The sequence below is a fragment of the Capra hircus genome, chromosome 22 (genome assembly GCF_001704415.2).
Source record: "Capra hircus breed San Clemente chromosome 22, ASM170441v1, whole genome shotgun sequence".
NCBI lineage: Eukaryota > Metazoa > Chordata > Mammalia > Artiodactyla > Bovidae > Capra > Capra hircus.
The window spans coordinates 30,435,757-30,463,449 of NC_030829.1; the positions used below are offsets into that span (position 1 = coordinate 30,435,757).

General features: G+C 41.7%; 1 protein-coding gene across 15 annotated transcripts in view; it reads left to right on the forward strand.

The window, feature by feature from the left end:
* Nucleotides 1-27,693, forward strand: part of FOXP1 (forkhead box P1) — a 624,629-nt gene that overhangs the window by 455,873 nt on the left and 141,063 nt on the right. For all 15 annotated transcript variants that reach the window (XM_018066793.1, XM_018066805.1, XM_018066804.1 and 12 more), the window contains one exon: nt 15,114-15,215. In XM_018066793.1, coding sequence (XP_017922282.1) covers nt 15,114-15,215 — 102 coding nt within the window. The remainder of the gene's footprint in view (nt 1-15,113; nt 15,216-27,693) is intronic.

Below are 27,693 nucleotides of genomic sequence, written 5' to 3' on the forward strand. Positions count from 1 at the left end.
AGGCTGTGCACGTTGCATATATTAATTATGACATAGGGACTGTTATTTCTTCTCATTTTAACAGTTGAAGAAACTGAGGCACAGAGAGATTAGGTAACTTGTCTAGGGTCACACAGGTTGCAAGCGGTGGAGCTGGGATTCAAATCAGGCAGAACCACTGATGGACACTTCACAACCATGTGCTGCTTCTGTAGAAGTCCATTAATGTTTTATAAAGTAAACCTGTCTTTCTTTGGAAGTGCTGTGCCTCTCCCAAGGTCAGTAATTCCCCCAAATTCCCAGGGAATCCCCATTTCTTCATGCCTGGAGACTCGAGTTCCACCTTATCCTGCAGTGACCAGAAGTTGGAAAGATCACTGTTATCCTATGAGCACAAGTCTGTGAGCACTATTGTCCATCTGATGAACACAGTTTTGTTTTAACCTCCCTTTTAAGAAAGTATTTCTAATTCCTTGACCAGGGTTATCAGATCTTCCAAAAAGGTCACTACAAAGTTCCTTTGAGCATTGCTTGGATTAACTCACTGTATTCTTCCAGAGATTTCTAAATTTTTCTGTAATGATCTGTCCTGTCTAGCATGTGAATGCAGCTCCCATGTGAATGCAGGAATTCTGAGTCTATGGATGTGTACATTAGTGGCCTTTTCGAGTTATGTCGTTCTTGAAGTATAAAGGCAGGTATTCTAAGCTAGACTGTGTGACCTTGGGCACACTCGATAAGCTTTCTGTCTACATAAAACAATTTATAGCCAAGCCAGATACCGAGATTCCTCTGGGCTCATTAGAGCATACTCTGGTTTTCTCAGTGTCTCTCTAAAGGGACTAAGCCAGTGGATTGAGATCACTAGGGAAGAGGAATCTCTGTTTCCCACAAAATATCCTTTCTCATTTATGGGGCAGTGTATTGTAGCACTGCTGCTGCTGCTGCTAAGTCGCTTCAGTCGTGTCCAACTCTTGCAACCCCATAGACGGCAGCCCACCAGGCTCTGCCGTCCCTGGGGTTCTCCAGGCAAGAACACTGGAGTGGGTTGCCATTTCCTTCTCCAACGCATGAAAGTGAAAGTGAAGTCGCTCAGTCGTGTCTGACCCTCAGCAACTCCATGGACTGCAGCCTACCAGCCTCCTCCATCCATGGGAGTTTCCAGGCAAGAGTACTGGAGTGGGGTGCCATCGCCTTCTCCGACTGTAGCACTAGTTTCCATTAAATAAGTAATTGTCATGTATAGGTGCTGTGCTAAGGGTTGTGTTTATCTCACATAATCTTTAGAATTTAACCTCTCTGCTCCTATGTTTCCATATATGTTAACTGGGTATAATACTGCTTTAAAGGACTGTGAAAATTAAATGAGATCATGTACCAGTACTGTTCAGTAGTTGTCAACCAAGGTACACTCACAAAATGGCAACTTATATAAGTATCTTCCCTATCCCCACCAGCCAGGAATCACAAGTTTTTAGGATACATTTAATTGGAAATGCAGATCAAAGCCACAGTAAGATGTCACTTAACACCCGTTAGAATGACTCTTATCAAGAAGACAAGAAATAACAAAGAGTTTGTGAGGATATGAAGAACAGTAAACTCTTCTGCACTGCTAGGGAGAATGTAAAGTGGTGCAACCACTATGGAAAACAGTGTGGAAGTTCCTGAAAAAATTAAAAATAGGGCTGTCATAAATCCAGCAGTTCCAGTTCTGGGTATGTACCCAAAGGAAATGAAATCATTACCTGGAAAAAATATCTACAGCCCCACGTTCATTGCAACATTATGTACAGTAGTCAAGATATGGAAAAAGAAAACCTAAATGTCCTTCGATAGATGAATGAATAAAGAAAATGTGATATACATACATACACCCACGCAGGGAATAATATTCACCCATAAAAAGGAAATCCTGTCATTTTTAGCAACATGGGTGGGTCTTTAGAACGTCCTGCTAAATAAAATAAGTCAGAGAAAGACAGATACTTATAATCGCACTTGTATGTGGAATTTAACATGATCAAACTCATAAAAACAAAGAACAGATAGGTGATTGCCAGAGTTTGAGGATTAGGGAAATGGGTGGTTTGTCAAAAGCTATAAAGATAAGTTTTGAGGATGTCATATACAGCATGGTGACTGAAGTTAATAATATTATATTGTGTATTTGGAAGTTGCTAACAGAGTAGATCCTAGAAATTCTCAATCACTTAACACCCCCACCACCACTTCGACAAGTAACAAGGAGCTATGGTAGAAAGTGAGAATCTACAATGGATTGTGAGCACAAGGGCCAGAAATCCTACTGGACTCGCCCTGCCTAGAAGGTGGAGAAAGGTGGGTTGAACTTAAACAAAGGGGGAGCAGACACAGGTGTCAGACTGCGTAAACTCGGCTGGACTTCAGTCAAACGGAAAAGAAATCTATCCTCTCTCAGCTCGGTGTCCCCTTTGTTTGCAGTACGAAAGCTCTTTCTGCAAAAGTCCAACCTTGGCTCAGCTGAACCATGGAACAAGGGACATGTCCCTGTTGGGGCTTGAAGAAAGGATCAAAGGCAGAGGATGATGGTGACAGCATCAGTGTCCCCAGAGATGGGTGAACCTGGGTCGATAATCGTGAGGGCGTTTTGGAGATCTTCCTGTCTGCCTGCTTGGGGATGGCCCTCCCAGCAGCAGAGACCCAGGATGCTAGCGGCACTCATAGGCACCGCTGCTCCCTGGGCTCCCAAGGGAAGGATTCCACTACCTGAAGGAATTGGATGCGATTTTAGGAAAAGGTAGAATGTATTATTTTTTTTAAAGACTTATTTTACTTTTCAAACAACTTTATCGAGTTAACTTTGACATAAAGAAATGGTATGTGCATTAAGGTGTACAGCTTGTTTTCATATAGCTGTACATTGCGAAAAGATCACCACACTGAAATTAAATACCTTGTCCATCACCTCTGTATAATTACCCTTTTGTGTATATAGTGAGAGGATTTAAGATGTACCCTCTTGGAAAACTCCAGGCACGTAGTACAGTATTACTGAGTATAGTCATGGTGCCGTAGGTTACATTCGCGGAGCTTATTCATCTCACACAGCTGAACCTTCTTGGCCTTTGACGAGTACCTTGCCGTCTTCCCTCCTTCCAGCCCCTGGCAACCACCGTCCTACTCTGCTTCTTTGAATTCAACCTTTTACAGTTCTATTTATAGATCAGATCTTGGAGTATTTGTCTGGGAAGGGTAGAGTTTAAATGGAGAAGATACTTGGATGCCAGGTAAATGCGGGCAGAGAACACAAGAGAATTACAGAAGTGACTGTGACTCCGAGAGTCCTAGGAACAGGAGGATCTGGTTGGGAAAAAAAAAAAAAAAACAAGTCTTCAGTGTGGGGAAAACAGGCAAATACGTCAGGATGTGCGATACTGTGGAAGGCTTTTTCTTTCATCCCAAGGCAGTGGGGTGCACATTCATCCGTGCCTTTTTGACTCCAGAGGACAGCGTGTCCGTATGCCAGGATTACCCTTGGCCATATTTGGTCTAATCATTGACCTTGGTAGAATGTGAGTATCAAGTTCTCAGAAGACAATGTTTGTTTGTTTTTGTATTTTTCTCCTAACCACTCACTAGACTCGTGACCTTGGGCAAGTCACCAAACCTCATCATCTTAGCTTTTCCATTTTACATCGATGATTATAAACGTTTCCCGTGCTTGCCTTCGAAATGCTTGGGAAGAAAAAAAAAAAAATTTTTTTTTTTAAGTGTAAAGCAACTAACTGGCATAGTGCCTGGCACATAGTAAGCAGTTCAGTACATCATTTTTATTTTAGTAATTTTAAACATGGGGAGTTATTAGTCTCCCCTTGCCCCCCTGTTTCTAGGTGTTCCTCATTTCTTTAATGGTGTGATCTTTGCTGTTTGAAATTACTGCTTTGAAAGTGTAAATTTTTAGAAAATGCTTGGACTTTTCTATCTAGGCTAACTTTGGCCAAGAGTGAGTAGTTCCAAACTTTTTTTTTTCCTAAGTATTCTTCTGGCTGTACCAGGTCTTAGTTGTGACACATGGGGTCTTTAGTTACAGCGTGTGGGATCTAGTTCTTCCACCAGGGATCACACTTAGGCCCTTGCACTTGCAGCACGGCATCTTAGCCACTGGACCACCAGGCAAATCCCAATTAGTTCCAAATTTTAGATTATTAGTCCTATTTTGGTCTTTCCCCTCTTCCCATTTCTGTTTTATTCTTTTGTCTTTTATCTTGACTGAACTTGGTTCTCCCTCTTGTTTCTTTGACCAAAATTCAATTAAGGAAAGAAAGGTAATTAGCGAAGGTGAATCATTCTAAGGGTTTAATTTCCTTTTAGGGCATCAGAAGTACGTGTGGTTTACGTCACAAGAAGAAAAGGGGATATAGCATCATTTGCTTGGGCCGAAAATAAGTCCAGTGTTACTAGTAAAATCATAGGAAATTCTCCTGTATTTGAGCATGATTCCAGCCTGGTTTTTCTGCAGCTTTTACAATTAGCAAGTCTCACTCTAAGGTATGAAAAGATAAGAATCCGGATTATTCGTAATGAGAGTCACCGGGCTGCACCCTCATAAAAAGCAATTGCAGAAAACAGCAGGTTATTACAGTGAGTTCATAGATCCCTTTGATTCATTTATTCTTGCATTTGACTCCCCCCCCCCACACACACACCCCCATTTCTACTTTGGAACCATGGAAAAGGACCAGGCCAGTGTATATACTCATTTTCGGATACAGTCTGGTCCTTCCTTAACAAGGGGAAATGGATTTGCTGCAGCATCCAGCCTAACATTTTAGACATTCTCTAATAAACTTGACTTCTGTTTGACTTCATTGCAATGCTCATGCTGCCTCCAGTCACAGCACCCCAGGCTGTGGTCTTGTCAACTCTCATAAGCTAGACAGGCTCAGGCTTGGGCAGTGCTTGAATGGAATCCTTCCAAACACAACTCAGGTGCCGGAGACTCGGTGGTGGTGATTCAGCGTCTGGCACTGACTCCAGCCAGGAGCAGCCAACCGGGGCCTCAGCAAGGTGGTTATAGGGCCCTGTGTTAATAGGTATATGGAGTAAGAGTATGATGGTGGGGCTTTTTCTCCCCTCTTATATAAGACTTCAAACAGACTTTCTGACTATTTGTGGTCATTAAACTTATTTCAGCTGCTTTTGCAAGAGGATCATAGATGTCCTTTTTCTTTTTGTCCTATGAAAATTCCTAACTTTGGCCTTCTTTGGCAGGAAACATCTTATACACACCTTAAAATAAAAAAGGTTATTCATAACCGCAAGTGAATATAGCGTTTGCTGACCCTTTTTCTGCTTCCTAAGTTGCCTTTGGGGGTGGGGCTTATAGCAGAATGCCTCCTTCTGTCTGCAGCCTTGTGGTATTTCTGTGTCTGTGTCTCTTGTAGTGGCTGCATGAGATGGTGTTTGAACCCTATAGCATGAATGCTGGTGAGTCATGGCATGGTACAAAAGCACAGCTGCAGAACTCTGTTCTCTTTCCCAGCTTTTCTGAGAAGTTTTTAAAAAAGGAAAAGGAAAAGACATTTGTCATCTTTTCTCCTCAGAAAATACACTCTAATAGAATGCCTGCATTTCCATACAAACACAGACACACTCCCAACCTACCTGTACTCATGTCTTTGCATTATTTGTTAGATTTTAAAGTAAAGCAAAGGATATATGACTATTAAATGTCATAACAGTGATCACCATCTTATGTATCACATAAAGAATATAAAATCAGGGAATTCCCTGGTGGTCCAGTGGCTAAGACTCTGTGCTCCCGATACAGGGGAGCTGGGTTTGATCCCTGGTCAGGGAACTAGATCCCAGGTGCCACAACTAAGACTCTATGCAGCCAAATAAGTAAAAATAAATATTTTTTTTTAAAGGATATAAAATCTTATCAGTAAGGATTTGGGGAAACTGGCCTTGGTAGTAGATCTAGAGGTTCGAGCTGGTGTAAGACAGTAAAGAAATTGCAGTGGCCCCAGTGGTGGAGGGGACGCTGCATGGTGGCTTCATCCTTCCCCACGCCCACAGGTGGGGCGACACTGCTCATGGCTCCGTCTTTGCAATTAGGACAGTGATGACGATAGGGAACTTTGACTTTTCCGTTTCCTGTCCCTTTTGGTCTTAACTTAAACATGTAGTTTTGGAGAGTTGTAGGAGTGGGATGGTCTCTGCTCCAGTTTTTTACCATGTCTGTCCAGCTATTGTCTCATAAACTCACTTGCAGAGGCTGTGAGCGTTTGGAGAAAAAGCCATGCCCTCTGTAAATATTCGCTGTTCTAGAACACCTTCATGGTATAGGATGCTTTATGGAGCTGTCAGAGCTCTGAGAGTGGATGATGCTACATAGAACTTTTCTCTTCCAGGTCATTGATCCAAATCCAGTACCCCAGATAGTGTAGGGCATTGCTTGTTGGCCCCACCTGCTTTTAGTGGGGTGGAGTCAAGTGATTCAACTACCAGGAACTAATGCACAGAGTCTACGTCTTTATTTGTACATCACAGATTAGACCAAATAGTGACTGGTGAAAAGGTTCTTGAATGATTTTTCACTGGTTGTTGTGACTTTCTGTGTATTAAAGTTCTAATTGAGTGTGTTTTTGATTGTTATTTACTTAAGTGTTGGTCGCTCAGTCGTGCCTGACTCTTTGCGACCCCATGGACTGCAGCCCACAGGCTTCTCTGTCCAGGAGATTTTCCAAGCAAGGATACTGGAGTGGATTGCCATTTCCTTCTCCAGGGGATCTTCCCAACCCAGGCATTGAACCCGGGTCCCCTGCACTGCAGGCAGATTCTTTACCGACTGAGCTACAAGGGAAGCCCCCATGTCACCAGTAGTATGACTTGAGAGTCTGCTGTGGAGCTATCTTTCTTTGTGTATCTAGTATTTATACAGTCATTAGAATCGAAATTTTCCTTGGACACCTCATATTTTCATATTCTTAATGGCTGGATTCCCTCTGTGAGATTCGCTCACTTTTCCATTTTCTTGTGATAACCAAGTTGCTCCATTTGTAAATTCTGTACATATTGTTGTCTCGACTTTTGTGACCCCGTGGACTGCAACATGCCAGGCTTCCCTGTTCTTCACTATCTCCGGTAGTTTGCTCAAATTCATGTCCATTGAGTCAGTGATGCTGTCTAACCATCTCGTCTTCTGCCATCCTTTTCTCCTCTGCCTTCATCATCAGGATCTTTTCCAGTGTGAGGACTCTGCATCAGACAGCCAAAGTATTGGAGTTTTAACTTCAGCATCAGTCCTTCCAATGAATATTCAGGGTTGGTTTCCTTTAGGATTGACTCGTTTGATCTCCGTGAAGTTCAAGGGATTCTCAAGGGTGTTCTTCAGCACCACAGTTTGAAAGCATCAATTCTTTGCCTTTCAGCCTTCTTTATGGTCCAACTCTCACATCCATACATGATTATTGGAAAACCTGTATCTGTGACTGTTCGGACCTTTGTGGGCAAAGTGATGTCTTTGCTTTTTAATATGCTGTCTAGGTTTGTCAAAACTTTCCTTCCAAGGAGCAAGCGTCTTTTAATTTCATGGCTACAGTCACCATGCACAGTGATTGGAGTCCAAGAAAATAAAATCTGTCACAGCTTTCACTTTCTCCCCTTCTAATAGCCATGAAGTGATGGGACTGGAGGCCATGATCTTAGTTTTCTGAATGGTGAGTTTTAAGCCAGCCTTTTCACTCTCCCATTTCACCTTCATCAAGAGGCTCTTTAGTTCTTCTTCACTTTCTGCCATTATAGTGGTCTCATCTTCATGTGTGAGGTTGTTGCTATTTCTCCTGGCAGTCTGGATTGCAACTTGTGATTCATCCAGCCTGGCATTTCACATAATGTGTTCTTCATATAAGTCAAATACACAGGTGACCATATACAGCCTTGTCATAGTCCTTTCCCAATTTTGAACCAGTCAGTTGTTCCATGTAAGGTTCTAACTATTGTTTCTTGACTATAAATAAATAAATAAATATGTGTGTGTGTGTGTGTGTATATATATATATATATATATTTGCATTTTTGTTGGAGAACTCACTGCCTTGGAATGTTGTTGGCTCTGTGCAAATGCTTCTAGTTCTGTCCGCCACTGTCATTTCTTTTCTTAAAGTAACCCACAGACCTGCTTTTCATCATGCACTGGATGCTTACCATGTCCAGAGCAAGGGGGTGATGGAGTTTCCCTGCACACTCGTTTCTGGGTAATACTGCTAAGCGATCTTCAGACTGGGTTCCATGATGAGTATTCCTGTTAATATGGTCATTAGTTGCTGGAGTTGAACCAAGATAGCAGATTAGGTGAAAAACCTCTCTAGAGGTCTTGAGTTGTCTATTGAAGTTGAAAAATAGAGGAGAGAACATGACTTCTTTCCTACTAAACTTCCCATACGACTTTTTATTGCTGGATTTTCTTCCTACCCAGTCTGCGCAATACCTGTTGATTAGCCTGTGGAATTGTCTGAGAAACAAGTTTGATCTTGAGGGGTGGGGAGAATCTAGGAAAAGAAACTAGAGGAAGGGTGGCTGACTCAGAGCAGCCTTTGAAGCTGGAAATGGGACAGCTTCTCAGGCATACAGGAAGTCACCAGCCCTCCACTGGCCAATAGGGCATGTGCTGTCTTTATGCTGAGTGCTGAGTGCCGAGAGCCTCGTACTAGAATGAGATCCACTCTGAACAGCTACAAATGACCTGTGGGAAGAAGAAACACGTGTTCAGCGTTTGCAAGTAGTTTGAAACGATTTCAGATAGAGGAGCACGTGGATATATTCTGTTTTCCTGTCCCAGTTCTTCCTCAGAAAATTAAAAAAAAATGTGTTTGAGCTTTTAAGAATAGCTAATTAGTAACATCCTTGCATCTTAGCTCAATTCTAAAATTATTCTGGCCAACTGATTGAAAGCTCTGTTTATATAAAATTGTGTCCCATAGAATCTTCTGAGAATCTCAGATTACAGATAGCAGCCAATGACAAGTTGGCAAACTTATCCTGTAAAGGGCCAGGCAGGAAATACTGTAGGCATTAAAAGTCTCTGTCACAAGTATGTAACTCTCTTTTGTGGCCTAAAAGCAGCCATAGGTAATACCGAAGCTGATGAATGTGACTGTGTTCCAATAAAACTTCATTTATGGACACTGAAACTTACATTCCATGTTATTTTCATGTCAAAAAAAATTTTTTTGTTGTTATTCTCTCAACTGTTTAAATAAGTAAAAACCATTTTTATCTCATGGGCTGAACAAAAACAGGTAATGGATTGGATTTGGTCCCCGGACTAAAATTTGCTGACCCATGACCTAAAATGCAGCCATGAAATTAAAAGACACTTACTCCTTGGAAGGAAAGTTATGGCCAACCTAGATAGCATATTCAAAAGCAGAGACATTACTTTGCCAACAACGGTCCGTCTAGTCAAGGCTATGGTTTTTCCTGTGGTCATGTATGGATGTGAGAGTTGGACTGTGAAGAAGGCTGAGCGCCGAAGAATTGATGCTTTTGAACTGTGGTGTTGGAGAAGACTCTTGAGAGTCCCTTGGTCTGCAAGGAGGTCCAACCAGTCCATTCTGAAGGCGATCAGCCCTGGGATTTCTTTGGAAGGACTGATGCTAAAGCTGAAACTCCAGTACTTTGGCCACCTCATGCGAAGAGTTGACTCATTGGAAAAGACTCTGATGATGGGAGGGATTGTGGGCAGGAGGAGAAGGAGACGACAGAGGATGAGATGGCTGGATGGCATCACGGACTCGATGGACATGAGTCTGAGTGAACTCCGGGAGTTGGTGATGGACAGGGAGGATTGCCGTGCTGCGATTCATGGGGTCGCAAACAGTCGGACACGACTGAGCGACTGAACTGAACTGACCTAAAATGCCACAGTGCTTCGTATTTTTTTAAGACTTCCATGTGTCAGTACTCATCTCAAGCCTCATGATCAAGTGTTATGTTAAAAAAAATTATTTTCTTCTACTGGCTTGCTTTTATGTATAGGCGCATCTTTACTCAAACCATATTTTAGGTAAACATATTGGTGTTTCTTAAAATATGGTAAACATGTTTTTTGAATGTTGGCTACCTTGATCAACATCCTAAACATAGTGTACCTCATAGGATGCCTCACCCCCAAATATAAGCACCTGCTATGAACTCGAGATGTAAATAGCTCAAAAGTGGCAAACATGCTTATGTAAAATGTAATTTGTAAATAACAGATGGCACTTATTTACTAGGAATGGGAGGCAGTGATGAGAATGAAGTCATCTGGAACCAAAAGAATGAAAAATGTATCAAAACTGTCCAGGTCCCCAGTTAGGGTGAAACTAACTAGCATGCTACCAAACTCCCAACCCAGCACCAGTCTGCCTGACTCTCTGTGCCCAGCGTAGGCTGTGGTCCCTGGCGTGCTTACCACAAGGTGATTCCAACAGACTGAGGCCTCGATGGCAGCCAAGGAAGAGAGGGAGGCAGGGTATTTCTTCTGCTCCTGTTAGCTCTCAGGGGGATTGATTTTAGCTTTTGAAGAGCGATAAATAGAATTGTGTGCAGCTGGGCTGTAAGTGGCTGGCTTTATCAGTTGCCTCCATGCTGACATCTTCAACCTGTATCTTTACTGTAACCCACAAGCCTGGCCGTCAAGTACAGCACCACGTTATCCAAGGCCAGGCAATTGTCACGTCTGTTCCAAAGGAAGTGTTGACTTAACCCAGCCCAGGAAACTGCCACCAAGAGAAAAAGGTCTCCAGACATTGTATGATTGGAGAAGGAAATGGCAACCCACTCCAGTATTCTTGCCTGGAGAATCCCAGGGACGGGACAGCCTGGTGGGTCGCACAGAGTCGGACACGACTGAAGCGACTTAGCAGCAGCAGCAGCAGCAACAGAGATTGTATGGGACCTTTTAAGTTACTTACACTAACAGTTGGTCTGCAACTTGAGTCACAGTTGATCCCAGTGTTTTACAAGTTCTTATTTATTCATATTCTCTCTCTCTCACACACACACAGTAGCTGTGTGTATTTTTATTTGGAAGCCAAAGAATCTACTTGTATCTTGAAACAATGTGTCTTAAGAGACCTTTCTTCAGTCACGATTGAGATGCTATTATAAAAATGTAAAAAAATCCATCCTCATTTCTTAGCTGTGTTGGGACACATCTCTGAGGTTCAGGCAATAGAACCTGAGATGAAAGACATGAATCTCCTTTTCATGATTTTGGTGCATGGAACAGGTAAAATTCACTATCACGTCAGCATGTGTGGGGAACAGATTGCATCCAGGTCTCCGATGCAGTTCCCAAATGGGATTCGACCTGTCATTCCCATTTTTTTCTGACAGTGGCTAAGACATAAGCATCTTAGACTCTACACACAGTAGATACTGGGGATCTGTATGATAATAATGAAAATGTCAAATACATAGTCTCATACACAAAGGATTTATTCTTCTTCTTTTTGGCGATTTAAAATCCAGATTACAGTGATTTAAATATCATGGCAATCTGAAAAGCAAATGCCCTTTAATGATTGATTTCATTGCACTTTATAAGTTCTAATAAATTAGGCTTTCACATTCCGGCTGAGACCTCAGTTGACTTTTTTGAAGGGTGTGGAGTACTAGTGCTTTGCCCCACCTTTGTTCTCATACTGATGAGGAGGCCAGGGAATTATTATGGGATAATTCATAACAGTTCATATCAAGATAAATAATTCCTTACAGTAGCGTTGTCTCTCCATCCCAATATTTGAAGTTGTTTTACCTGTTTGTGTTCATTTTGAGGATAAAACGGCTGTTTAGTTGCAGAGTCATGTCTGACTCTTTTGGGAACCCCCATGGACTGTGGCCCCTCAGTCTCCATGGGATCTTACAGGCAAGAATACTGCAGTGGATTGCCATTTCCTTCTCCAGGGGATCTTCCCAATGGTGCCAGCGGTAAGGAACCCACCTGCCAGTACAGGAGACATAAGAAACGCGAGTTCGTTCTGGGTTGGGAAGATCCCCTGGAGGAGGGCACAGCAACCCACTCCAGTATTGTTGCCAGGAGAATCCCATGGACAGAGGAGTCTGGTGGGCTGAAGCCCGTAGGGTCACAAAGTCAGACACGACTGCAGTGACTTAGCATGAATGCATGCATTACACTTTCTCATCATTTGTTCTCTCTTCAGTAGTTTGACTAAAATTTCTTTCATGTTCGTACAAGATCCTCAGTCTTTTCTGTTCCTGCGCTTCTATCTTTAATTCTCTTCTTTGCTGGGGCTTTTGTCTGAAATGCTGTGAAAAGGCTGGCGCTCTTTACGTGACTATGTAATTCGATATATCCCATGTTGGGTCTGAAAACTATGTTCTACACGTAAATGACTTTTCCCTTCTTCCCAGCAGGAAAGTTGCAAGGATTCCAGTAGCTAATTTTGAGATGTATAGAGCCAGCTCGGTAAACATTTGTTGAAAATTTAACTTTGAGTCCTATGCTTTCTCTTGAAGTGCATTTATGAGAACATGCTCATATCAGAATAGTTTCTTTGTGTGTATGAACTTTTTTTAAGGACACTTAATAGTACGCCTTTTGCTTAAATGAGAAGCTTATTGTATAGATTCCCTGAGAATTGAGTGTTTGAAAATCAAATTCCTGCTGTCCAAGTATTTGATGAAACATGGAAAATTATTTTAACAATTGTTTGTGGCTCTAGAGTTGCCATTACTCTGATTTTCTTGGCTTGATCCCTTTTGGTCTTAGATAGACCGTACCTTTCTCCTCTTCCCCACCATATCTTTCTCCACACCTTCTGTCTGCCTTTCCAACTAGTAGCCAGACCCTTCTTTGCTTACCAGTCTACTACCCTGGGAACTCTGACGGTAGCAATTAAAATATATAACACTTCCCTTTCATACATTAAAAAGCAGTAAAACCTTCATGTGAAATAACTAAGGGGACATATATAGTAGGAGGAGGGGTTCTTGCTCCTGCAGGCACCTTGCAGTGGGGACTATTTTTCTTATATGATATAAATGAAATCTTCACTCTGCCCACTTGTACACCTACGCATGTACTGAGCGTCTCCAAGGAGACAAGGAAACCCGGAGTCCAGTGATGGTGAATCCTCCTCAGAGACAGCAGGCTGGAGTCTCAGGCAACTCTCCCAGGCGTCTTGGCTTCCAGATGCCCCTCTCAGACAGCCTCTCTTCCCGAGGCTCTTGCAGGCAGTCTTTCTCGAACATGTCTCTCCCTTCCCAGACGCAGTAGCACATCCACTCCATCCGAAGGGCTGGTCGTGGTGAGTTCACTAGTCGGAAGGCTGCTGAAGGGACAGTAAGGGTGGGTGCAATAGGGAGCTGGGACAGGAGGGGTCCATCTTTCCCAGGATCTTTTCTTTGTCACCCGCTGATTTATCTGTGCTTCCATTTCATTGCCTCCCTTTGCACCTCTTAGACACAAAGGCACTGTACAGCCTTCCATAGCATCTCAAAAATATTTTTTGTGACCACACTGCAGTCATAAGCTCAGTGTAGTGAGATTGTCCTTTGAGGAGAAGTAGTCCTCTTGCTGATTAAACATTTTTAGTAATCTTTTCATGAGCGTATACCCCTGACCACTTGCATTGCCCTTCCCCTGAGTTGACTGCATGGGAACTCCCACGCCATCTTGCCTTCCCCCACTGCACCCCGTGTCTCTCTAACTTTTCTTGGGACTGTAAACACTGTTTTCTTATGTAAATGACGTCTGTTCCTCTTTGAAAAATATACTACCATCATAAGCCCATTTTTCACACTTTCTAAGATTATAGTGTCAGATCTTTTTGATACGTGGACCACATCTTTGTTTGAATCTTCCAGGCACAAATAATTGTCGTGTAGAAACGATTATTGATGTGATCCCCAGTGAATCTTGTCCTGTCTCTAAACTCCAATGATAAACTCGCATCATTTAACGGACCTTCTCGACATCTTGTCCGTGTGTGCCTTCTTGGTTCTCAGCTGAATTGATTCGGATAGCCTAACTTGCCATGTGATTTTCTAGCGAAAGGTCTGCAAACTTCTGGTTTCTGTTGCCAGCCCTAATGTCCTCTTTGGAAAGGTGGAGCTAGATGTTATTCCTAATAAATCCTTTGTCAGTGAATGACCTCACAAAGGTTTATTGGTGATGTATTTTTATTTTTTTATTTGAGCTTTTTTTTAATAGTATCTTTTTTTTTTTTAGTTTTTGGCTACACAGCATGTGGGATCTTAGTTTCTTGTGCAGGGATCCAGCCCACACCCCTTGCAGTGGAAGCATGGAGTCTTAATCACTGGATCACCAGAGAAGTCCCTTTATTTCAACTTGAGGAAAGATTGCTGTCATGTATTCTGCCCTTTGGAGGAATCTCCTTTTCTCCCCCTGGCATTAACTCCAATTGCTAGCACCTCCCCAGTTTCTACCTTTAAGTAAAAACTAGCCCATGGTATACACTTAAAAGACCCATTTGTTTTCAGCACAGTTTTGCTCACAAGTGTATAAGGTACCTTTTGAGCTGACTGAGAGGTCAGACTGACTAAGTTTGTTTCTTACATAGTCCATCAAGATCACTTCATTTTGATATTCCTTCACAAATATCTTTATCTGCAGGGTGGTCCACCACTTACTTAGCTTCTCCTTTTTATTTGGACTCAGATGAGGTGAAAGTGTTACTTTCAACTCGAGTTCCCAAGCTCCCTCAAGAAGAATTGGAGAAGGATGAAGGTACCTTTGAAAAGAGCCCATTAGTATCTGAAATTCCTGACTTGGCCCTGTTCCTTTGTGGCCTGTCTCTGCCCTCTTTCCTCCACATCCTAAGCATTAATACTCTACATTGCATGTCAGATTTATGGTATTCATCCAATGTCTGCGCAGATGGATTGCTATGCCCGAGGAATTGTGGATGAAATTGGCAACCTCCAAGAGAATGTATCCAAATTCTGGAAAGTTTTCCAACTTAGACTGATGGGAAGTTTGATTTGCTGTTTTATTTGCCCGGAAATAGAAAAGTCAAGATCTCATCCTCATATGTCCTTCCTGGAATCCTTTTTTGTGAAGGAGACCCTGAACCTGTGTAATAACATGAATGTTTTCCTTTTATTTTTCCTTCCAGGCGCTTCAAGTGGCAAGACAGCTTCTTCTCCAGCAGCAACAGCAGCAGCAAGTTAGTGGGTTAAAGTCTCCCAAGAGGAATGACAAACAGCCAGCCCTTCAGGTAAGTAACAAGTCTTTTTTTTTTTTTTTTTTTTTTTTTAAGTTGATGTTATACACTTTGGGATAGCTGGTAAACCATTCAGAAGTGGATTGTGCTGAGAATTGCAAATCATGTAAGGAAATCTTCTGCAAAGGAAAAGTGCATTTTCTTTTTGTTTGTTTAACAGTAGTACATGACACTTTGGGAAGAAAAATGTCTGTTCAACCAACAGTTTTGTTGTTGGGAGTAAGAAAATCTAATGAGACAATTTAATCGATGGCTGAGGAGTTGTTGGCATGGGTGGCTTGTTAGGCTGTGTGGCTTACCGATGGGGAAAAGTTACTCACATATGTCACTCATTCTCTCGTGATCTGTCTAGAATTGGGACACACACACACATTATTTCAGTGCAGTGGTTTTCAACCGGAGTGGTTTTACCCCTCAAAGGACAGTGGGCAGTGTCTAGAGACATTTTCGGCTATCACATCTTGGGGGGAATGGGTGCTGCTGGCATCTAGTAGGGAGAGGCTGAGAATACTGCTAAACCTCCTGCAATGTACAGGACAGCCCCCCACAAGAGAAAACTAGTCAGTCTAAAATGTTAATATTGTCAAGAACTTATTTGGCTTGAGGAAGATAGAGTATTTTCAATACACCTAATAACGAGTGTAATACATCCTCTATTCTTCAGTGGATGTTTCTCAGATATTTCTAAATTATTAATAAAAATCAGCAAGCAGTCTGTATGTAAAGACTAGCAGCTTCTCATTTCAGAAGCTTTAAGGGCAGGAGTTAGCAGAGTGGAAGGAGTGAGTTCACAAATAATCTACTTTCAATCTTTGACTTGAAGCAGAAAATGGTCATAGACATTTCAGAGAAACTAAACTCGGAGTATCTGTGCTCACATGCAGGACAGGGAAGGCACTTCTACTCAGAGCTAAGAGTGGGCAGCCCCCTAACTGGAAAGCAATATTGAGTTTCCCACACTGAACATTCTAGAAAAGAATTTATAAGTGGGAGCTGGTGGGTATAACTTGATGCTGATTAAGATGACCACAAGGTCAACCCAGAATCTAGCTTGGGTTGACTTTTTTCAGATCAGGGAGAACCAGTGTACCAGTCCCTAAATTATCCTACAAAGATCAGACTGACCTTGGACCACACGTTCTAGTTCTTGCACATCTGCCTGTAAATTGTCACTGTCGAGGGCAGATTCAGCATGGTGTAGAGGCACTTTTGTGGCACAGTTGAATCACAGTGTGCATTGATTCCTAACACTTCTAAAAGCAGTGGTTTGGAGAACCACCGCCAACCCATATGCCTTTTCATGAGTATGAATGCCGGGGACATTTTTAATGAGGTCCAGTGCCACTGAGGTCCCATGTCAGGTGCTATAAGCAGTGCTTTGTTGTGCCGATGTCTTAAGAACAGCTCTGGAGGATGAAATATGACTGTGTTGACCTTTCAGCTGTGAGCTTATTTGTCAGGATTCAAATAAGTTGAAAGGATCAAACTGAACAGTTTCCGTAGTCAGACTGGGAATTGTGTTTCAGAGGTCAGCAGTGGAGGCCACATTGCAGATTCCAGAACATAGCCAATTGTTGGTACATATTAAAGTACTGGGGCATCTCCTGCAGACAGAGACACAATTAAAATTCTAATTTATTAATGTATACAGGGAGCTAGCCCAGCCTGTCACTCAGTGATTCAAATGACTGTCCATTCTTTCTGCCTCCCCCTCAGAGCTCTCACAGCCTTAAAAATACTATGACTCTTCTGGAATTTATCAGACCTCGGATGCATTGGTAAAATAACGATATATTATTGTGGGGGGGGTACAAAATTTTACATGTAGTAGTGTTTTGGTTGGGGATCATTTTAAAAAGGACACACAGAATGGTCTAATGAACTGCTCTTCAGTGTTGAGTTGTATTTTTTTAGACCAGGCTTATTTTCTATTTACTTTTTTAATTATATAAGGCCTGTTTAGATAAGCAAAGGGCGAGGTGAATGAAGTTCCTTTAGGGCTAAGTATATGAAGTCAAGTTTCAGGGGATTTCCTTTGGAGGGCGTTTTCCCCTTCTTGCCTGTTACAAGGTTTTTAGCCACCAGAAGAGTATGACACAGGGAGCTTTGTTTTTCTTGGCGAAGGACAGTATCAAAACCAGCCTAACACATTCTGCTGAGCACTTCAGTCTGTAGGAAAAGCGCGGGGCAAGGGGGCCATGTTAGATGCTGAATTAGCTAAAGACGGTGTTTTGAGTCCTTTCCTGCCCCTTCAGTGGAAGAATTGACAAGCAAAGAATTCAGACCAATTTTAAGAGTTGATTCAGGGGGGAGCGGTTGGCCTGTGTGTGTGTGTGTACACACCTGTGCACAGTAGTCTGTGTCTCCTCAGCTGCCTGGTAGGGTCATGCAGATTCACGTAGTTTTATTCGATTGCCTGGCCTTCCACAAACAGGAAACATTTTTACTAACCAAGGCCACGTGGCATATTACCTTGCTGTAAAAATACGTATGTAGACTTGGTGATTCATGGAAGGAATAACCTTCACATTTAAATATGTCTTGCCGAGCCATGTCCTTGCTGGGGCATCTCAGCCGGAGTGGCTCTGACATGAAAGGGGAGTCCTGCAGCAGACCCTAACGGTGCCCCTCTCTGATCTCGTCACCCTTCCTACCTAGACCTATTTTAGTGAATTTCACATCTTCCGCACAGAGGAAGGCTTGACAGGGAAGAAGGATTTGATCTGCTGATAGCTTGAGGAAAAAAAAGAGAGAAACCCAAATCCCCAAATATACTGTGACTCATATTTTAAGCAAATCTCACACTTCCCTGCTTTAGGTTTGGCAGCGCTCTCCAGCTTCACAGGCTGATGATACAAACAAAAGAAAATGGAAAGTTAAGAGGAGGTTATAAGTGGTTACTCGACAGAGATCACAAAATGTAGTCAAACATCATTGATTTGGACTAATTTCAGCAAAATGAGAGTAAATAAGCGAGACATGACACTCTTTGCAGATACACGTCCTGAGCTAAATCTGAGCTGGTCGTGTTCTTGGGTGACATTGTAGTTTATCATGAAGGCATGAATCGGGTACAGATACTGCTTCTGAAGTTCTGGAAAAATATTCTACTTAGGAACCTAAATAGCTCCTTATTTGGTCTATTAATTTGCTTTGCAAATTTTTTTATGAATGGTATGAGTGAGAATTGGAAATTGTCCCCATCATAAATTCAGCCTCAGAAGGATTTGAATTAATTAAATGCAACTCAGCGAATGTTAGTGAAACAGCTACAACTTGTGGGACATCAGGCTGGTGATCAGAGATGCAGACCCGTCTAGGAGACAGACCCTGCCTGCAGGATGCTTTTGAGCTGTGAAAGAATTAACCAGGTTTTGCCGCAAGAAGAAAATTGTGTGTGAGTAAAAATAGAAGGCTTGCTTTTATAAATATTTATCTACTTCTGAAGATTGCTAAAACAAGTGCAATAAATGCTTAACAGTGCAGGTGTGCTCATAACCTCGAAAATGTGTAATTTTACTGGCTGAAGATTAATTTGTGAGTAGATGAGCAATTTCATTGATCACATTTTGGAACTTTGACCACCGTTTCTGGGTAGTAATTCATTTGGGCTCTTTAAGCATTTTAATTGTTGGCACGAGGACATAAACTGGACGGAAATCAAATGACACATTTTCTCCTAAGAAAGGAAAAGTACATGTGCATTCTGGCAGCATTCACATTGAGAAAGAAAGTAAACCTTGTGTGTTGCTTCCCGTGGAGAGCTGACCACAGTTTCAGGCCATGTATGAAGAACTTGAACTTGAAACTGGTCGTCCGATACTTTTCTCTCTTGCCCATCCCCTCCTTCCAAGTTTATCTCATATGCAGGCCCTTCATGCAGGGGGCTATTTCACTGGAAGGAGAGTTGGTGGAATCAACTGGAAGGTCAGCCTTTTCATCCCTTTGGAAGCTCAGGGTTATAATGAGGACTCTGGCTTTTAAGTGGAGGAGGTTAAAATGCAAGATTCAGCAGGTGTTTTTGTAGCATTTTTATTTGCATTTATATAAAACGTGCTTTAGGCAGCATTTTGCTTGGCATTAATGTCACATATAATCTTAGTACCTCGTATCATTTCCACGTTATTCACTGAGGAATAAATTGGTAAGAGGAAACCCTTAAAGGAAACTATGATTTTATGTGGTAGATAGTGAAATGGAGTGGTTTTGAAATACTGACCCTTAAAAAGTATCCCTATGCAGTGAATTAGTAAAGCATGTAATTCAGGAGAGGGAGGCAGATTTTTTTTTAAATGTCTGGAGTTTTCACTATCTAGAATTGGTATCCCTGGCAGGAGATTGACAGGAAGTGTTGAAATTTTGGGACCTTTTACGATTTTGTTGTTACCACATGACTTTGAAGAATCCTCAACCCCCCAAAAATATGTTGTGATAAGAAACAATAAAATAGAAAAGATGTTTTTAAAAAGTTATTGATTCTTTCATATTTTGTACACCTTTGAAAATATGATAGAAACAGGGCCCTTTTCTAGAAAAATGCACATGCACACAGAATTTTGCATCATTCCAAAGGTTTCATAAAGTTCACAAAGTCCATCTGTTTGCCAAGGTTCAGTTATCTTGAATATCAAAAATAGTGTTATCAAAAATAGTGTTTTGTCCTTGACACCAAACCTCATGTGAGTTGTGTTATAATGAGTTCCCTCATTTTTGCTGTTTCAACTTCGGCTGTATATAAGGTGACCCTCTGTCTGTCCAGAACTGCCTTAGTCTGTGCCTGTTGACTGAGTGGATTTGTTAATAACTCTGACTCTTAAAAGTATCCCAGTTTGTACACTGAATTATATGGTACTTGCTTACACGTATCTGAATGTTAAGATGCAAGTGTCATGCTAATATCTGAAGTGTAAGTGTGTCTGGGTCAACACATGCGTATGTTCCCATGTAAAAGATAATTAAGGTTTATGAACTAGCTCCACAGCTACTTTGTGGCGTAGGGAGTATCATGAAACCGTTCTATGGAGGAGAAAAAGTGGAACTTCAGAGAGGTTAAGTGATTTGCTATAGAGCACACAGACAATGACAATGCCAGGCTAAGAAGCCAGGTGTCTTAAGACTATAGGCAACCAGTATGTTACCTAGAAGTTAATTATTCCTTCTCCTTCAGTGTATATTTACTCAGCATCTACTGAGTGCTCTGTTTTCCATCAATAAACAAATTTATTATATTTTTCATATCGTAAGCAAAAATAAAACTGAACCAACAAAAACTAATTCCCACTGTAAATACGTAGATTTCAATTAAGAGACTAAGACTTGCATAATTATCCTAATTGTTGTTCTGTGGACGTGTATGCACGCACACACTTGTGTAGATATCACAGCAGTGAACAACAGCAGAGAAAAAAGTTATTTCTTATTCTCCAGGCTGAAGTGCCCTAAGAGCTTCCATGTGCTGGAACATGGAAATGGTATGTTATAATCATTGTTGGGGCGAGGAGGTGGGAAGGAACATAGGGGAAGAAAAACATACTTGACTGGTCAAAAATGTGTAAATTGCTGACAAAATGACACATGTAATTAAGAGTGCTCCTACCATTTTACCTTGTGGTTTACACCTCTAGTGTTGAAAAAGAGAGCGACTCCCACCTCGCTAATTACCATTATCACTGAAATGCTAGGGTTGGAGTCATTAGTTCCATGTGCATTTAATTAGAGGAAGGCTGAAATTGGATTTAACTTATTACTTTTTCATGGATCACTTTCTTGTCATCACTTCAAATTGGATTGCAGCCCCAGGTAACTAATTATGAGAGCCACAGGATCAAGAGTAAAAAAAAAGAAAAAAAAAAAGGTAATTAGGAATAACACTGTTGGACCCTTGCTGGTCGTCCACTTGTGCTTCGGGAAAAGGGAGGGAGGGGGGAAAAAAAAACCAGTCCGAGCTGTGTTTTGCAGTATTACAGATTAGGGAGTTAGAGGTATGGATGATTGCTGAGCATCATGGGAGTCTGTCACCACCCATAGTGGTTTCTGTGATATACAACTGAGTTGAAGATGTCAAGTCGACATGGTTCCACAGTCAGCTCCCTAATACCTAGATTAAACTTGTAAAAGCAACAGATTGCTTGTAGGTATGAGGCATCTCAACAACTGTGTCGTCTGCGGCCTTACATATATGATTACAACAAAGCTGTCAAGATGCCTCTGAGCCAAATACAGAATATTTTAAGTACAGGGAGTTAGAATTTAATGAACATATTAATGTTCCAGAAGCATCATTCATATCTGACAGGAAGACATATCAGTCAGCAAAGCAGTAAGGTTTAGGGTTTGTATATCGGGAATTTTTGTCAAAGTTTCCAGCCAACCATTTACTTAACTTTCTTGTTTGTTCCCCAATCCCCGCCCCCCGCCCCACCCCAATGTTGTGGATAGGCTTGCTGACGTTCTGTTTCTCCTTCCGCCCCCATCGAAAATACTTTAAAACAAATGATATTGTTTCCATGTGCAGAGCAGAATTCAGAACTGCAGGCAATCAATTTTATTGACATCGTCTGAAAAAAATGTTGATGACAGTTGGAGGATGTGAAAGGATTGGATTTTTAAAGTCACTGGTACTAACCGTGGCAAAAAAAAAAAAAAATGAAATGTAATCTTAATTTAAAAAAAAAAAAAAAAAAGGCCTGTGAGGTAAACTCTCCTAAGAAGGGCATCTTCGTTTGTAGACTGTGATGGGCTGGTGAGAAATCTTGATATCAAGCCTGATGGTTGCCATGATGCGGGGAAGAAGACTTCCCAGAGAAGTGAATCACCAAGCAAAGATGGCTCGAGTTTCCTTAAGTTGTTTAAAATTGGTTTTAATGTTCTGTTAATGTAAGCAAATAATCATGATTCAGTCTTGGGTGACTTTCAAGCCTGGGTAAGTGAGGCTGGCTCGTTATTTTCCAAGGAGCCCAGGGAAGTGTAGACCGTGATGTGCCCACCCAGCAGAGGCCAGACCATGAATATTCCCGAAGTGAGAAAATTCTCTTCCTGGAATTATGAGTCCTTTTCCTGTGTGAACCTTCTAAGCAAAATCTCGAGAACCAAAATAGTAATCATCAAGTCTAATGCAGAAAATTAAACCCTTTTTTTTTTTTTTTGGAACATCTTAAGTTGATTTAGAAATTTTGTACACAATATTCGTCTGTGGTTGAAAGGGGCCATACTGAGGTCAAGTGATGTAGTGTTTTCCATTTTTCCATATGAGCCTCACAGTGTGTGATAAAAGCAAACTCCTTTATTTTGTAAGTCTGCAGGAATTTCTGATGAAGTGCAGAGGTCACGTTCCCTGTCAATTTGAGTAGCCAGCATTTTTTAACTACTGTTTTTTCTTCCTTTTTTGTGTGTGTCTTTTCTTCCCTGCCCCCACCTCACCAGAAACCATGACACTTTTCTGACACATGAACAGTGAAGTCCTCCAATCTGAAACTCATTAGCACACAGCATTGGACCCTGTCCAGTGGTTAGAAAATTTCCTGAAGCCTAGAATAACAGCATTTGGTGCAAGCACCATGGACCAGAAGTGACAATGGGGGTAGTCGAGCTCCCCTGGCGCCCTGCCCAGTCAGGAAAGCCAGCTGACCATGCAACCCAGGGAGACAGAGGTCGTGCACAAGGGATGGGCCAGAAAAGTCTGGTCCTTAGAGAAATACGCTTCTGAAATCATAAGGCAATATCTTTTTTCCCCTATGATTATTTCAATTGAGTTGGAGGTATTTATCAGCACTTGCTGTAGGAACATAAAAGCAAGCAATTAGAGAAGTGGGATGAAAACCAGTTTCTACAGGATAATATTTTGTACTTCTCTAACTGTTGGGTATTACACAATCTTTGGGTTTCATTCATTCATTCATTTATTCAAACTTTGGTTCTTGAACCTCATTATCCAGATAACAGGACCTAGAGGAAAGTCTTGCCCTAACATTAGAAAAATTATGCAATTCACCGTGGTTCAGAGTAATTGAAGCCAGGTTTTCAAACAGGAAACTGAGTCCCAGAAATACAGCAGTAATAATATTTTTTTAAAAAACAAAACTTAGATTGTCTTTCCCAAGAGCCACCTACTAAACAATGACCGGATGAGGGTAGATTCTATGATTATTCCCATTTTACAGATGAACAAAGTAGGACAGAGAGAAATGAACTTGACAGTGGCAGAGCTGGGATACTAGTTCAAACAGCCTACCTCCAGATTCTGCTTCTATCCATGTCATTCTCCCTTCTCTCTCTGGAGGAAAGCCTCGGCCTCACAAGCAGAGACAGTGAATGGAATGAAATCAGAGTTGCTGATGCTTGTCGCTAACCACTAGACCACACCGTCTCCTAATTTGGACATATGTTTATGGGCATATTTGAAAAATAGTGCTTGTAATTGAAATATGCACTTTCTAAAGGGAAATGACGCTTGGGAAAGAGAAGAAAGACGGGTATTACTCAAAGCCTGCAGACAACTCTGCAAGTAATTGTCTAAAGGCAGCCGTTGAAATTGAGAAGCAGTTTGGAAAATGTACAGTTTGGGAAATTTGTGTACCGATGTAATTACGGTAGTTGTGAGTTGATGTCATGCCTAGTAACTGTTTTTGTATTGCTTGGGCCTTTGTTACTGAGCTGTGATATCATGAGCAAACTATTATAAACATAGCATGGATATAGCATGCTTGTGTAACAAAAGATCGGGAACTTTTATTAAGTTTGTTTTCCTTGTCATATTGTAAAAATTTATTATGTGTACTGTGTATATTAGAAACAGATTTGGGTAATTCTGTCTAAATGAAGTCATCCTGGCTATTTCCAGACTGTCTGTTTTTGGTTGTGAATAATTTTCATACATCAGATGGTTGTCATATTTAGTCGCTCTCAAAATTTTAAAGAGAACATATCCCATTTTGAACTTTGGGTGGACTTGAGCTGCCTTGCCATTGGAATTGTTTGAGTTAGAAATTATTGCCCAGTAAATTACAGAGGCTGAATACTCGTCATTTCTAAAGGGTCTAGGGCTGCTGACTTCTATTCATAACTTTTCCCCCTTCATCAAAAGAACAGATTTTTAACTACTTAAGTAGTAGAACTTAAAGCTGCCAGGACACAATGGGGCAAGGCCTGCCAGCCCTTGTCCTTTTATGTTACATCCCATTGAGGAAATTCGGTAAACATTCAAACAGACAGAGCCTAGCATTTATCGGTGTTCGTGGTAAAATGTGGATTTTTAAACTGGTAACTCAAAAACTGTGGATGACTCAATCCTTCCTAGCTGTTCTCCTCTAGCGCCTTCTTTTGCTACCAAGCTTTTAGAACCTGAATATTCTGTCTGCTGTTGCCAACTTTTTTTTTTTTTTCAGTCACTTTCTTTCCTAACCTCCCCCGTATCTGGCTTTTCTGCTCATTGTCTTGAATGTGGTTGTCACCAAACGCAGGGGCCGTGTTTCCATCCTTACCTCAGCTTGTCTGACTTAGTAACCTGTGGTCCCCTGGCTGACTCTTGTTCCTGGAAATTGCCTTCCAAACCTCTTTAGTTCAGCGCCCCCTGGTCCCCATCCCATCTTCTTTTTGTCTGCGCTTCTCTTCTGGAACCCAAGTTCATTCCTTTCCCGAAGGTCAGTTCCTTGGACGGTCTCCAGTAGTGCCTCTGTCTGTTTGCTTATTCTTGTACCTCTGGACACATGGCTCCACGCCTGTTTGTACCCCTCTCAGCTGCCTGTCCATGGCTCTCTCTTAGCTCACCCTCACAGCCATTTAAGTCACCTCTAATCCGACTGATCATTTTTGTTGCCAGGCCCTATTAGTCAGACTCATGCGTCATCGTCGCCCTAATAATTTCCCTCATCCCCACCGCGTTATCAGAGCTGCCATTTTCCCTTCCACTTGGCAGATTGTGTCCATTCCTTTCTCTGTTTCCCCTGCTGCTACTTCGTTCCAGAGTGCAGACCTTCAGGAAGGAGATGCTTATTAGCTCTTGGCAAAAAACAGTCATTTGTCCTACCCCACACCCTCAGAGCATCTTCTGGTCTTGGGGAGGCTATCTTAGCCTGCCTGCTGCTTCCAGCTTTTCCCGCAGTGCCGTGTTATTCTGCTTCTCAAGAGCTTTCAGTGATCCACTCCTAACTTTCAGACAGTCCACACGCCTCACCTTCTTCTGGTTTCTTAGTTTTCTAGCCTGGGATTAAATCAGATGACCTGAGGAGGAGGTTGGAGTCCTCTTACTGGAGCGGGTGGGGGGTCGGTTCAGAGCCATGGTTCCTTCTGTTAGGAGATGGTCATAAGCGCAGTCCATCTAATAGTGTTTCTAAGTCCTCCAAATCCAGGATTCCAAATAGGGCTTGTTCCAACCCCTGCCATTTAGGCAGAAGGCCCTAGTGATTAAATTGTGTTTAAGTCCAAGAGAATTATCTCTCTGCTTTCTTCAGAAGGAAATTAACAGCTATTTGATATGCCGTGTTTTCCCATATCTAAATTCTCTCTATGTCACCCCATGGTTCTTTGTCATTGATATCTGTGGCTGTGGCCTAGTGGGTTGCTTCCCATCTTCTCTCAATGAAGGATCCGCAGTCAGTTACTCCCTTGTCTGCACACGGAAGAGCTGCTCCATCAAACCTAATGAAGCTGTCTTTAATAAGACATCAGTGAAATTATATCTGGTTTGTTCTTTATTTGATAGTGTAATGGAACTATTATTTATTCTAGAAATAAAATTAAAAGTTCAAACCACATAGAACAGACAGAGCTCAGAGGTTTTGTTTCATGTAGATCTGAAGTGGCTCTGCCTAGAATGCTGTTTCAAAGATTCTTAAACCACATTGGCCTTTGTAGGATCACTGTGATTGATTAGCCATGTCTGCCATGGGCACTGGAGTTGGGAAGAGTGGTATGTGTTCCTTTTACCTGCCAAGGCTCGCTTATCGACATAGTCTGTGCTGATCACATAGCAGAGTAGAGAAAGACCTGGGATTGCTTGTTTCTGCAACATCTAATAGATGCTGGGGCAACTACTGAAATATTATCTAAAATTAAATATGCTCTTTGTGTTTTCCTCATATCCTTATCTGAGTTGGCACAAACTGTGTTCTTATCCTGAACCTCTACTTCTTTGTGGTCAAAAGTGAACTGTGATTTCTCTTGAAAGACACAGCATCTTGAACACTGGGTCATCATATCAGCTCAGCTGGGTGGTTGAGAGTTACAGAGATTTGTGTTTCAGAATATGGTGAGAGGAGGCACAGAATGATTAATAGTATGATCTCTGGTGTCAGGCTCCCAGGCTGAAGCCCTAGCACTACCCTACTGCTGTGTGGCCTTGGAAAAGTAGCTTAACCTCTCTGTATTTCCGTTTTCTCATCTAGAGAATGTGACTGATTACCTCACCTACCTGAAGGCAGTTGTGGAGATTAAATGATTAATGCATGAAAAGTGCTTGCACAGTGCTTGGGACATAGTAAATTCTCAGAAAAGTTAGCTCTTCTCATAATTATATAAACTCCTTTTATAGGGGAAATGAATACCTGTTAAACTTCAAATTATATTTGAATTCAGTTAAAATAGTCCCTTTTCAGATATACATTTTAGCAGTGCAACAGAGGCTATCCTTTGGCTGGTAGTCGGTTGTGGTTAACCAGACACGACGGGAAGACATCAGACTTCCCATCTGTAACATGGGGATGACCACATGCCTGACCTGTGGAGTTATGAAGATTAGTTGAGTTACTACATTATAAATGGCCTAACAGTACAGAAAGTGAAAGTGAAGTCATGTCCGACTCTTTGCGACCCAGTGGACTGTAGCCTACCAGGCTCCTCCATCCATGGGATTCTCTAGGCAAAAATACTGGAGTGGGTTGCCATTTTCTTCTCCAGGAAAACAATACAGAGTACACAACAAATACTCAAATATTAGCTATTCTCATCATCTCTGCTACTATTGTTATCGTTATTTCTTGAGGGAGCGTTGTTTTTCTAAGTGTATCCACTTTGGCATAAGTGAGAGTCACGCTGTTCTGAAAATCCTATCCTGGTCTCTCTTACCCTAGTTTTCCCAGAATTGTATGTGAATTCATGCTCTTTTGTCTTAACAGCCAAGGAGACAGTGCCTAGTCTTGTATCTTGAAGCTGTGGCATTCTGCACTCTGCCTGGCACAAAATAGGCAATTCATAGATATTTCTTCCCTCTGAGTTAGTGAATGGGTGAGTGATGAGTTAATAAATGAGTGAAACATCTAAGCCAAGAAGAAAGGAAAATTGATACTGCTTTAGTTGAGGAGGTTGCAGACTGGTCTCAAGTTCATAAACCTCCAGGAACATTTCAAGACCATAAACACAGCATTTAAAAGAAACCAATGTCAGTTATGCCTGAATCTTCCATTGGGTTGATGAAATGAATCTTGCCAAGTAAGGAGTGAGAATCACAAAACTCCTGCAGTGCCGTTTGACTGCCCTT